The sequence below is a fragment of the Petromyzon marinus genome, unplaced genomic scaffold, assembly GCF_048934315.1.
Source record: "Petromyzon marinus isolate PM22_M1 ecotype Great Lakes invasive population unplaced genomic scaffold, UKy_Petmar_22M1.pri1.0 PM_G_Scaffold_1, whole genome shotgun sequence".
NCBI classification, from domain to species: Eukaryota; Metazoa; Chordata; class Hyperoartia; order Petromyzontiformes; family Petromyzontidae; genus Petromyzon; species Petromyzon marinus.
In genome coordinates, this window is record NW_027422650.1 from 12,022,488 (window position 1) to 12,036,324 (window position 13,837).

The 13,837-nt window shown below is 49.6% G+C and overlaps 1 protein-coding gene across 1 annotated transcript in view; it reads left to right on the forward strand.

Moving 5' to 3' along the window:
• The window catches only part of LOC142908566 (TPR and ankyrin repeat-containing protein 1-like), a 42,938-nt gene that overhangs the window by 3,098 nt on the left and 26,003 nt on the right, over window positions 1–13,837 (forward strand). Inside the window, exons 2-6 of the mRNA XM_076059325.1 lie at window positions 2,894–3,042; window positions 5,322–5,436; window positions 11,109–11,265; window positions 12,071–12,195; window positions 12,667–12,768. Of these exons, the coding sequence (XP_075915440.1) occupies window positions 2,894–3,042; window positions 5,322–5,436; window positions 11,109–11,265; window positions 12,071–12,195; window positions 12,667–12,768 (648 nt within the window). The remainder of the gene's footprint in view (window positions 1–2,893; window positions 3,043–5,321; window positions 5,437–11,108; window positions 11,266–12,070; window positions 12,196–12,666; window positions 12,769–13,837) is intronic.

Genomic DNA, 13,837 nt, shown 5'->3' on the forward strand with positions numbered 1-13,837 from the left:
GTAGGTGATGTGTGTAGGTGATGTGTTGATGTTGTGTGCAGGTGTTGTGTGCAGGTGATGTGTGTAGGTGATGTAGTGTGTAGGTGATGTAGTGTGTAGGTGATGTGCTGATGTTGTTGTGTGTAGTGATGTAGTGTGTAGGTGATGTAGTGTGTAGGTGATGTTGTGTGCAGGTGATGTAGTGTGTAGGTGATGTTGTGTGCAGGTGATGTAGTGTAGGTGATGTAGTGTGCAGGTGATGTAGTGTGCAGGTGATGTGTGTAGGTGATGTAGTGTGTAGGTGATGTAGTGTGTAGGTGATGTTGTTATGTAGGTGATGTTGTGTGTAGGTGATGTACTGTGTAGGCGATGTAGTGTGTAGGTGATGTAGTGTGTAGGTGATGTAGTGTGTAGGTGATGTTGTGTGCAGGTGATGTGTGTAGGTGATGTAGTGTGTAGGTGATGTAGTGTGTAGGTGATGTTGTGTGTAGGTGATGTGTGTAGGTGATGTAGTGTGTAGGTGATGTAGTGTGCAGGTGATGTTGTTGTGTGTAGGTGATGTAGTGTGTAGGTGATGTAGTGTGTAGGTGATGTTGTTGTGTAGGTGATGTTGTGTGTAGGTGATGTAGTGTGTAGGCGATGTAGTGTGTAGGTGATGTAGTGTGTAGGTGATGTAGTGTGTAGGTGATGTTGTGTGTAGGTGATGTAGTGTGTAGGTGATGTTGTGTGCAGGTGATGTGTGTAGGTGATGTAGTGTGTAGGTGATGTAGTGTGTAGGTGATGTTGTGTGTAGGTGATGTAGTGTGTAGGTGATGTGTGTAGGTGATGTAGTGCAGGTGATGTGTGCTGATGATGTTGTGTGCAGGTGATGTGTTGATGTTGTGTGCAGGTGATGTGTGTAGGTGATGTGTGTAGGTGATGTGTTGATGTTGTGTGCAGGTGTTGTGTGCAGGTGATGTGTGTAGGTGATGTAGTGTGTAGGTGATGTAGTGTGTAGGTGATGTGCTGATGTTGTTGTGTGTAGTGATGTAGTGTGTAGGTGATGTAGTGTGTAGGTGATGTTGTGTGCAGGTGATGTAGTGTGTAGGTGATGTTGTGTGCAGGTGATGTAGTGTGTAGGTGATGTAGTGTGCAGGTGATGTAGTGTGCAGGTGATGTAGTGTGTAGGTGATGTAGTGTGCAGGTGATGTGTGCAGGTGATGTTGTGTGTAGGTGATGTAGTGTGTAGGTGATGTAGTGTGCAGGTGATGTTGTGTGCAGGTGATGTAGTGTGTAGGTGATGTAGTGTGTAGGTGATGTATTGTGTAGGTGATGTAGTGTGCAGGTGATGTAGTGTGTAGGTGATGTGTGTAGGTGATGTAGTGTGTAGGTGATGTAGTGTGTAGGTGATGTAGTGTGCAGGTGATGATGTGTGTAGGTGATGTAGTGTGTAGGTGATGTAGTGTAGGTGATGTTGTGTGTAGGTGATGTAGTGTGTAGGTGATGTGTGTAGGTGATGTTGTGTGTAGGTGATGTAGTGTGTAGGTGATGTTGTGTGCAGGTGATGTTGTGTGCAGGTGATGTAGTGTAGGTGATGTTGTGTGTAGGTGATGTTGTGTGTAGGTGATGTAGTGTGTAGGTGATGTAGTGTGTAGGTGATGTAGTGTGTAGGTGATGTAGTGTGCAGGTGATGTTGTGTGCAGGTGATGTAGTGTGCAGGTGATGTAGTGTGCAGGTGATTTGTGTAGGTGATGTGTGTAGGTGATGTGTGTAGGTGATGTGTGTAGGTGATGTAGTGTGCTGGTGTTGTTGTGTGCAGGTGATGTGTGCAGGTGATGTGTTGATGTTGTGTGCAGGTGATGTGCTGATGTGTGTAGGTGATGTGCTGATGTTGTTGTGTGCAAGTGATGTGCTGATGTTGTGTTGGGTGATGTGTGTAGGTGATGTGTTCAGGTGATGTTGTGTTGGGTGATGTGTGCAGGTGATGTGTGCAGGTGATGTAGTGTTTGGTGATGTGTGTAGGTGATGTACTGATGTGTGCAGGTGATGTGTGCAGGTGATGTGCTGATGTTGTGTGCAGGTGATGTGTGTAGGTGATGTACTGATGTGTGCGGATGATGTGTGTAGGTGATGTGTTGATGTTGTGTGCAGGTGATGTGTGTAGGTGATGTGCTGATGTTGTGTGCAGGTGATGTGTGTAGGTGATGTACTGATGTAGTGTTGGGTGATGTGTGTAGGTGATGTACTGATGTTGTGTGCAGGTGATGTGTGTAGGTGATGTGTTGATGTTGTGTGCAGGTGATGTGTGTAGGTGATGTACTGATGTAGTGTTGGGTGATGTGTGCAGGTGATGTACTGATGTTGTGTGCAGGTGATGTGTGTAGGTGATGTGTTGATGTTGTGTTGGGTGATGTGTGTAGGTGATGTGCTGATGTTGTGTGCAGGTGATGTGTTGATGTTGTGTGCAGGTGATGTGTGTAGGTGATGTACTGATGTAGTGTTGGGTGATGTGTGCAGGTGATGTACTGATGTTGTGTGCAGGTGATGTGTGTAGGTGATGTGTTGATGTTGTGTTGGGTGATGTGTGTAGGTGATGTGCTGATGTTGTGTGCAGGTGATGTGTTGATGTTGTGTGCAGGTGATGTACTGATGTGTGCAGGTGATGTGTGCAGGTGATGTACTGATGTGTGCAGGTGATGTGTGTAGGTGATGTGTTGATGTTGTGTGCAGGTGATGTGCGGATGTAGTGTTGGGTGATGTGTGCAGGTGATGTACTGATGTTGTGTGCAGGTGATGTGTGTAGGTGATGTGTTGATGTTGTGTTGGGTGATGTTTGTCGGTGATGTGCTGATGTTGTGTGCAGGTGATGTGTTGATGTAGTGTTGGGTGATGTGTGCAGGTGATGTGTTGATGTTGTGTTGGGTGATGTGTGCAGGCTGAATTTGTAGAAGAAGTGGATGCGCTCTCCATCGTAATGAATCGGATGGGGAAGGATTTATTTCACATGGGCTACTACCTTGAAGCCCTCAAAATCTACGAGGAGGCTCTGTCCCTGCAACTCTGCCACTCCGCCTCTGTCGGCAGGTATCGTCAAATGCAGACGCATATCGTGACATCTAACGGGCAGGTTCCAAATGGAATTTGTGACATCTCAGCTTGGTCACACGCGTACGTCGTCACGGGATTGCCCCGGCGTTGACAATAATAATAATCAACGTGGTTAAATTTCGATTTGAAGCTTTCGTGACTGCAAGGATTCATCTTCTTTGGTTCTTTCGGTAAAGTCACCACCACCACCACGTAGAATGAGAATAAAATAATAAATTGATAAAATAAAATAACACAATAATAATATTCTCACTACAGCGCTGTCCTACCAGACACAATCTCGTCCCCTTCGCCTGATGAAGGCCGCTTGTGTTGTGGCCGAAACGTCGTGTTAGAATATTATTATTGTGTTATTTTATTTTATCAATTTATTATTTCATTCTCATTCTACGTGGTGACGGTGGTGACTTTACCGAAAGAACCAAAGAAGAATAATCAATGTGGTGGCGCTGATCGGCTGGAGGTCACAACGTGAGATTGTTACAGGGTCAAGGAACGCGGTCGCGAGGTAGCAGCTGCTGTGCGTTGTGCGATGGAGACTCGGCGCTTGTTGCGCAACCATCCCGAGTCGGGATTTTATTTGAACTTTGATTTGCTGACTCCTCACCCCCCCCTTCCCTCAACCGCCTGGGATAAGAAGGCTCAACTAATCGAGTCTCTCACCTTTCTGAAGAGATGCCGCGACTCTAAGCTGTCTCTCTCCCCCTCCTCTGTTCCGACCATGGATGAACTCGTCCGTCTGAACGGGGCCCGTAGCTATCCGTGGTGCTAAAGTTGAGGGCGCTTTGTTTCCTCTCACACAGCTTAAAAGTCGTGATCTGAACGTGGCTCTTTCACTCCAGCGCTGTCCTACCAGACAGTCTCGTCCCTTCACCTGATGAAGGCCGCTTGTGTTGTGGCCGAAACGTCGTGAGAATTTTATTGTGTTATTTTATTTTATCAATTTATTATTTTATTCTCATTCTACGTGACTTTACCGAAAGAACCAAAGAAGACGCCTGCTTCACGTTTCAGGGCAAGTGCTCCTTTGATCGCTATCAAAGGGGTAACTTATCCCAGCCCCTCCCTTAACCTGTGTATATATAATCCAGGTCGTCTCTAAACTGTGCTCCCGACACAGATATTCTGCGTTGACTTTTACACCCGAAGACGGAAGCTCGTGTTGCCTCCGAAACGTCCGTGATTTAATTGTTTTGTCTTATTTCGTTTTATCTACGCGACTTTACCGAATGAAACCAAAAGAGTTATGAATCCTTGCAGTCACGAAAGCTTCAAATCTAGAATTTGATTTGAAGCTTTCCGTGACTGCAAGGATTCGTGCTCTTTGTTTTTTTGCGGTAAAGTCCCACGTTAGGTAAAAAAATAAAATAATGAAAACGACTAAAAATGAAATCGCGACGTTTCGGAAGCAACACAAGCTTCCGTCTTGTTTATGAATACCACGAAACATTTTAATAGTAATTGTTTTAACAGAAAGTAGTCACTTTTGACTGTTTATTTACCATGCATTAGGCTAGGCCTAGACTTGTACCGATCATTCTTGGCTGAGACCAAAAACAATCAAAGTGTAATTGCATTAAATAAAGTACCCACAGTAAATAACTCGTGAAATTAACTTAAAGTGAAGAGAACTACCAATAGAGACAGGCACCGAGGGTAGACAAAGGAATACAGAGATACAGGAGAGACAGCAAGACAAAATACAAAGGCAAAGATCCCCCGTGTAGCCTTAGCAGACTGTAGTGGCAAGTGCTGTTAGCGAGCACCTACGAAGCCGGCACCGCACAAGAGGGGGTGGGTGGCCAGCACCACGCCCGACCGCCTTTGTCTCCCCAGTGGCGATGTTTACTACACACCACACCAGGTACTCATTTGAGGCTGAGTCGACCTAGGAGAGGCCCAGGACCGGTTCAGATAATCGTCACTGGTGGTGGCCGTGACTGGGAATCGAACCCGGGTAACTGAGTTCATGGCACAGTGCCACCAACCACTACACATAGAGACAGGCATCAGCTGGGTCCGAGATGTAATAACGGGTGATAATGCTTCCCCTTGTAGGCCAGGCCTATGCCAGGAGGTGTTTGTGCTTTCGTGGGATGAACTGTTGCATTGGCAGTAAATGCCCTTTAAAAAAAAAAACTAGAGACCTTTGCTGTAAATCATGACATTCATTCATTAATCGCTGCGAGTGGATTTCAGTGAAACAAACCCCGAGTCGTGGCATTAAGCGACAGCTGACGTGTGACTCCTGGCAGAGTTGTTTCCCTGCTCTTCTGCAACATGGCCATGACTTACGTCAAGTTGGGGAGATTCGAAGATGCTGTGACCATGTCGTGCAAGTCCATCGACGCTGACCGGCAATGGTGCAAGGTATTCATTGCAGGCGGCAAGCCACACCTTTGCACGAGTCATCATCATAGTCAACAACGCGAATTGTCGTCTGTGTAAATATGTACGCTGGTCAGATGCTACGTTAATTCATATTTGGTATAATCCTTTTGGCATTGCCAACTGCTTTTCAAATGCATTTGGAAGTTGTGCCATCATGTGCCCCCCCCCAACGGAATTTGTTTTACAGCCCCCAGGGAGAGATAGGCCCACTCAACAGCAATGTGGGATGTCACGCAGACGGGGAGTTGAGGGAAACACAGCCACACACACACACACAGAGAGAGAGAGACGGGAGGGACACACAGAGACAGACAAAAATCTAGACACGTATCAAATATTTCCTAGATAACCTGCATATGCTGTTGGTGCACGTGCTCCGACCAAGCACCTTCTCTAAGGCTGGCACAGCCCCGGCGAAGGCGATCGTGTTACGTGTGGAGTAAGCGTCTCAGCGGTTTAGCGCGTTGCTCTTAACGACCCCACCACCTGTGTTCAACGTCCACCCACAGTTAAAACTGTCGTGAGAGATATCCACACTTGTCCTGGGCCCTTGCCCCGGTGTACAGGGTAGTCCCCGACTCACGACGGAGATGCGTTACGACGACCCCCCCATCGTAAGATGGCGCCGATGATGGCAGCCTCGGCCGGTTGGTGTGCCCTGTTTTGTCCAGTTTTGTCTTGTTTTGTCTTGAGAGGGGCTTGCTGTTCAACACACTCGTGCTGGTGAGAGAGGCCTGCTGTTCATCACACCCGTGCTGGTGAGAGAGGCCTGCTGTTTTGGGGCCTGCTGTTCATCACACCCGTGCTGGTGAGAGAGGCCTGCTGTTCAGTACACCCGTGTTGAGGGGCCTGCTGTTCAGCACACCCTTGCTGGTGAGAGAGGCCTGCTGTTCAACACACCCGTGCTGGTGAGAGGGGCCTGCTTTTCAGCACACCCGTGCTGGTGAGAGGGGCCTGCTGTTCAGCACACCCGTGCTGGTGAGAGAGGCCTGCTGTTCAGCACACCCGTGCTGGTGAGAGAGGCCTGCTGTTCAGCTCACACGTGTTGAGGGGCCTGCTGTTCAGCACACCCGTGCTGGTGAGTGGGGCCTGCTGTTCATCACATCCGTGTTGGTGAGAGGGGCCTGCTGTTCAGCACACCCGTGCTGGTGAGAGAGGCCTGCTGTTCAGCACACCCGTGCTGGTGAGAGAGGCCTGCTGTTCAGCTCACACGTGTTGAGGGGCCTGCTGTTCAGCACACCCGTGCTGGTGAGTGGGGCCTGCTGTTCATCACACCCGTGTTGGTGAGAGGGGCCTGCTGTTCAGCACACCGGTGCTGGTGAGAGAGGCCTGCTGTTCAGCACACCCGTGTTGAGGGGCCTGCTGTTCAGCACATCCGTGCTGGTGAGAGGGGCCTGCTGTTGAGGGGCCTACTATTCAGCACACCCGTGTTGGTGAGAGAGGCCTGCTGTTCAGCACACCCGTGTTGAGGGGCCTACTGTTCAGCACACCCGTGCTGGTGAGAGGGGCCTGCTGTTCAACAGACCCGTGCTGGTGAGAGGGGCCTACTGTTCAGCACACCCGTGCTGGTGAGAGGGGCCTGCTGTTCAACACACCCGTGCTGGTGAGAGGGGCCTGCTGTTCAACACACCCGTGCTGGTGAGAGGGGCCTGCTGTTCAACACACCTGTGCTGGTGAGAGGGGCCTGCTGTTCATCACACCCGTGCTGGTGAGAGAGGCCTACTATTCATCACACCCGTGCTGGTGTGAGGGGCGTGCTGTTCATCACCCCCGTGTTGGTGAGAGGGGCCTGCTGTTCACTCCCATGCTGGTGAGAGAGGCCTACTGTTCATCACACCCGTGTTGGTGAGAGGGGCCTGCTGTTCACCACTCCCATGCTGGTGAGAGGGGCCTACTGTTCAACACACCAGTGCTGGTGAGAGAGTCCTGCTGTTCAGCACACCCGTGCTGGTGCGAAGATGGCGCTGATGATGGTAGCCTCAGCCGGTCGGTGCGCCCTGTTTTGTCTTGTTTTGTCTGTCAATTCAGTGTTTTGCCAAGATTTTCGGAGTTCTCTAACAAGAGACGAACTTTTAAATATCAGGGAAACAACTCCTGTGGATTTAATTCCTACTTTTCTGCTTCCAGCGGCAGAATTAGTAGGCATTCTAGTCAATGCCGCGCTAGGCTTTGCTCAAGCAACGAAACGCCGCCCAAGGGGTAAACGGTCGGGGGCTCTAGTACGGCTACGCAGACGCGGGATCCGAACAGTGCTTCCGAGCTTTTTCCTCTCCAACGTACGTTCACTGTACAACAAAATGGATGAACTTCAGCTACTGATGGTAAAAAACAAAGACTTTCTTTCAGCTTCTGCATTGTGCTTCACGGAAACATGGCTGTGTGATTTGATTCCGGACACTTCGCTACAACTAGCAGGATTCCATCTTGTAAGATCGGATCGTGACATAGCACTCTCCGGCAAGACGAAAGGCGGTGGTATTTGTTTTTACATTAACAGTGGCTGGTGTGTAGATGTCACAGTGATTCTGCAACATTGTTCTCCACTCCTTGAATCAATTTTTATAACCTGTAAACCGTTTTACTCGCCTCGCGAGTTCGCGTCGCTCATTTTGGTCGGAGTTTATTTGCCGCCTTGTCCTCAGGTTAAAGAAGCCCAACGCATGCTCGCCGATCAGATTCTGAGTGTGGAGCGAGCAAATCCAGATTCGTTGGTTATCGTACTTGGCGACTTTAACAAAGGTAATCTCAGCCACGAACTCCCCAAATACATACAATTCATTAAATGCCCAACCAGAGAAGGGAACACTCTGGATCACTGCTACACTACAGTCAGTAGAGCCTACCATGCCGTCCCCCGAGCAGCACTAGGACACTCTGACCATGCCATGGTCCACCTGATTCCTGCATACAGGCAGAAACTAAAACTCTGTAAACCTGCTGTGAGGACATCTAAACAGTGGACCAGTGAGGCTGTGGAAGATTTGCGGGCGTGCTTAGACTGTACTGACTGGGATATGTTCACGACTGCTACCAATAGTCTGGATGAACTCACAGAGGCTGTGACGTCCTACATCAGCTTCTGTGAGGACTGCTGTATCCCAACACGTACCAGGGTGAACTTTAACAACAATAAGCCCTGGTTCTCAGCAAAGCTCAGAAGGTTGAGGTTGGAGAAGGAGGAAGCGTTTAGGAGTGGAGATAGAGACAGATTCAAGGAGTCGAAGAACAGGTTTAGCAAAGCGGTGAGAGAGGCTAAACGACTGTACTCAGAGAGACTAAAACACCAGTTCTCTACAAACGACGCTGCTTCTGTCTGGAGAGGGCTCAGGCAGATCACCAACTACAAACCCAGAGCCCCCCACACCACTAACGACTCCCGCCTAGCCAACGACCTGAACGAGTTCTACTGTAGATTTGAAAGACAATTGGACTGTCCTGAACCACCCCTTCCAACCCAAGAGGCCCCATCCCCCACCAATACTACAGAGACGACTATCTCCTTTCAGGAGGAAGAAGTTAATAGACTTTTCAAGAGGCAGAATCCACGCAAAGCAGCCGGGCCGGACTCTGTCTCTCCAGCCACCCTCAGGCACTGCGCTGACCAGCTGTCTCCGGTGTTCACCAACATCTTTAACACCTCCCTGGAGACATGCCATGTACCAGCCTGTCTCAAGTCCTCCACCATCATCCCTGTGCCCAAAAAGCTAAGGCCAACAGGACTAAATGATTACAGACCGGTCGCCCTTACATCTGTGGTAATGAAGTCTTTTGAGCGCCTGGTCCTGGCACACCTCAAAGCCATCACAGACCCTCTCCTGGACCCCCTTCAGTTTGCCTACAGAGCCAACAGGTCTGTGGACGATGCAGTTAACATGGCCCTCCACTTCACCCTACAGCATCTGGACGCCCCAGCATCCTACGCCAGGATCCTGTTTGTGGACTTCAGCTCTGCCTTCAACACCATCATCCCTGCCCTGCTTCAGGACAAGCTCTTCCAGCTGAACGTGCCATACACCACCTGTAAATGGATCACAGACTTCCTGTCTGACAGGAAGCAGTGCGTTAAGCTGGGAACACAAGTCTCTGGCTCCAGGTCCATCAGCACCGGAACTCCTCAGGGCTGCGTCCTTTCCCCTCTGCTCTTCTCCCTGTATACCAACAGCTGCACCTCCAATCATCTGTCCGTCAAACTATTGAAGTTTGCGGATGACACCACCCTCATTGGGCTGATCTCTGGTGGGGATGAGTCTGACTATAGGTGGGAAGCTGACAATCTGGTGACCTGGTGTAGCCAGAACAACTTAGAGCTAAATGCTCTAAAGACAGTTGAGATGGTTGTGGACTTCAGGAAGAATACAGCACCACTCACCCCCATCACCCTGTTAGACTCCCCAGTAAAAATTGTAGAGTCCTTCCGCTTCCTGGGCACTATTCTCTCCCGGGACCTCAAGTGGGAATTGAACATCAGCTCCCTCACCAAGAAAGCTCAACAGAGGATGTACTTTCTACGGCAGCTGAAGAAATTCAACCTGCCAAAGACAATGATGGTGCAATTCTATACAGCGATCATTGAATCCATCCTCACCTCCTCCATAACCGTCTGGTACGCTGCTGCCACTGCCAAGGACAAGAGCAGACTGCAGCGTATCATCCACACTGCTGAGAAGGTAATTGCCTGCAATCTACCGACCCTCGAGGACCTGCACACGACAAGGTCTATGAGGCGAGCGAGGAAGATTATGGCCGATTTCTCCCACCCTGGACACTCTCTGTTTCAGCTACTCCCCTCCGGCAGAAGGCTTCGGTCCATCAGGACCAAAACCTCACGCCATAAAAACAGTTTCTTCCCATCTGCTGCTGGCCTGTTAAACAAGGCCAAGGGCTAACACTGTTTTTAACATTTGATCTACATAACGACACGTTGCTGATATTAACTATGTTTCCCTATTTGTATTTTTAAATTATATCTTAAAGCTATTTTATATTCGATATTTATTTAATTTTATATACTTCAGCCCCTTAGTGTTAGACTTTTAACCCTTATTATAGTAAGACTTGTTTAAAACTTATTTAAGATTTTAGATTCCTATATGTTGAATGTATGCACCATCCTGCCAAAGTAAATTCCGTGTCGGTGTGAACTTACATGGCGAATAAAACCCTTTCTGATTCTGATTCTGAAAAATGGCCTAGCCCTACCCAAGAGTCTCAAGAAATGGTGATAATTTAGCATAACAGAGCAATTTACAGTACCGTACTGTATAAACTATATAGTGTATGTATTTATTAATTACTATACTGTGTTGCACAGTAAAATTAAAAGTAAAAAACAAGGTAAATTCTTTGCCTACCCACATGAACTGCAATTTCATAGAAAGTTTTTTTCAGGAAACAATCCCACACTCATTGCCAACACCAGTGACCATTATCCGAACCGTTCCTGGGCTTCCGCCGAGTTCGATTCGACCTCAAATGAGTACCTGGTGCATTGTGTAAATAATCGCAACTTAGGGAGACACGGGCAGCCCAGCATGGTGCTGGCCACCCACCCCCTCGTGTGCCACGCTGGTCTTCATAGGTGGTTTGCAAAACAGCACTTTCCCCAAAAGTCTGTTGAGGCTCCAAGGGGGGATCTTTGTCTTTGTGTGCAGGGTTACTATCAGCTGGGCACGGCGCTCGCTGGGCTGGGCGAGGCAAAGGAAGCAGTCGCTGCGCTGCAACATGGCCTGGCTGTCCTGCTTGTCTCCTCTGGCCACACCGTCAACCTCACCGTTGAATTCCTCATGGAAATGTTCAAGGCCATGAACCGTTAGTATGCCTTGGGATCATTAGGCGCAATGTCATACGGTTTGTGGGCACACTTACCGCAACACAGGCACGTGTGGTTTTAGATACAGAGGTCACCTCCTAGATGATGTGGATTTGTGTAGCGTGCATCTAAATGTGATTTGATCTCTTAGGCACGTGTGGTTTTATATACAGAGGTCACCTTCTAGATAATGTGGATCTGTGTAGCGTGCATCTAAATGTGATTTGATCTCTTAGGCACGTGTGGTTTTAGACACAGAGAGGTCACCTCCTAGATAATGTGGATCTGTGTAGCGTGCATCTAAATGTGATTTGATCTCTTAGGCACGTGTGGTTTTAGATACAGAGGTCACCTCCTAAATAATGTGGATCTCTGTAGCGTGCATCTAAATGTGATTTGATCTCTTAGGCACGTGTGGTTTTAGACACAGAGGTCACCTCCTAGATAATGTGGATCTGTGTAGCGTGCATCTAAATGTGATTTCATCTCAAGGTTCTGTAAGTGGACGGTGCGCGTTGTTATTTTGTACACATTGGGAACGCACACACACGAACACCGCATTCCTCACTCGAAGCTGACACACACATGGACGTATGATCAACACGCACACGAACGCCACTTTTCTCACCAGCAGCTGATGCACGTTTACACACGCGCACACACGCGCACACACAAATGGTAAGTTTTTTTCACGTAAATGTTCCCTTCGTTTTTACACCCTACGGTGTGACATTGCTACGTTTTTGTCTTTTACGTATGCTCCCACGCTTGACTTGGTGGCCTTTCTGTCTGTGTTGGCCGCAGGCAAGACCGACAACAAGAGCCTGTTCGTAGGGGTTCTCCGCATGCTTCAAGAAGAACCGCTGCTGCACACGGAGAAAGTGTGGCAACAGCTGCTGCGCGAGATGGCAGAGCAGGGCCTCTGGAAGGCACGTGCGGCCGACCGCGAGTCGCGCACGCCAGTCGTGTCTGATGCCCCTACGGGCGCGGCGGCATCTCCCGCTCGGCCTCGTGGGATCGTGTCACGCGTCTGCTGAGAGCAAGGCGACGTTTGCGGGCACCCTGGAGCATCGTACGGCACAACGACGGGGGTTTTACGGCGCTCCGTTCTGCCGTCAGCTTGGCGCGTGTGAATTGGCACGCGCAGCGTTCGCGCCGTCTTGGACGCGCGCGAATGCTCAACGAGCGGCGTTTTAATGTTGCGCGATCCGTTCGATGCACGCGCAGTTCCCGTAGTGATCGTGCCCTGTTCGAATTAACGGCGGTGTTTTCCAACGACTCGTGCTGGTTTTAACCTGGCTGACGTTAATGCTTGGGGGGGGGGGGGGGGATAGCCCTCATGTCGTGGAACGTGTGTGGGTGATGTTGGTTTTTATTTGTGTCCGGTGTGCAAATAACAGGAGATGTACATAGTGGCGTGTACGCCCGATGACCTCCGACCCCTAAATTCTGTGGTGGGAGTGGAGCCGGCGTCATTAGTGAGTCTCTACTCCCTCTTTCAGGTGGGTCGATGAGTTTGCGATGTGGCCGTAGAATGTTTCTGGTCATACCCCTGTCATTACCTCCCGTAGCCACCAGTCCCTTCACACTCATAACTGATACCCCTGTCATTATCTCCTGTAGCCACCAGTCCCTTCACACTCATAACTGATACCCCTGTCATTATCTCCTGTAGCCACCAGTCCTTTCACACTCACAACTGATACCACTGTCGTTACCTCCTGTAGCCACCAGTCCCTTCACACTCACAACTGATACCCCTGTCGTTACCTCCCGTAGCCACCAGTCCCTTCACACTCACAACGGATACCCCTGTCATTACCTCCCGTAGCCACCAGTCCCTTCACACTCACAGCTGACTCCCCCTGTCGTTACCTCCCGTAGCCACCAGTCCCTTCACACTCACAACTGATACCCCTGTCGTTACCTCCCGTAGCCACCAGTCCCTTCACACTCACAACTGATACCCCTGTCATTATCTCCCGTAGCCACCAGTCCCTTCACACTCATAACTGATACCCCTGTCATTATCTCCTGTAGCCACCAGTCCCTTCACACTCACAACTGATACCACTGTCGTTACCTCCTGTAGCCACCAGTCCCTTCACACTCACAACTGATACCCCTGTCGTTACCTCCCGTAGCCACCAGTCCCTTCACACTCACAACGGATACCCCTGTCATTACCTCCCGTAGCCACCAGTCCCTTCACACTCACAGCTGACTCCCCCTGTCGTTACCTCCCGTAGCCACCAGTCCCTTCACACTCACAACTGATACCCCTGTCGTTACCTCCCGTAGCCACCAGTCCCTTCACACTCATAACTGATACCCCTGTCATTATCTCCTGTAGCCACCAGTCCCTTCACACTCACAACTGATACTACTGTCGTTACCTCCCGTAGCCACCAGTCCCTTCACACTCACAACTGATACCCCTGTCATTACCTCCCGTAGCCACCAGTCCCTTCACACTCATAACTGATACCCCTGTCATTATCTCCTGTAGCCACCAGTCCCTTCACACTCACAACTGATACCACTGTCCTTACCTCCTGTAGCCACCAGTCC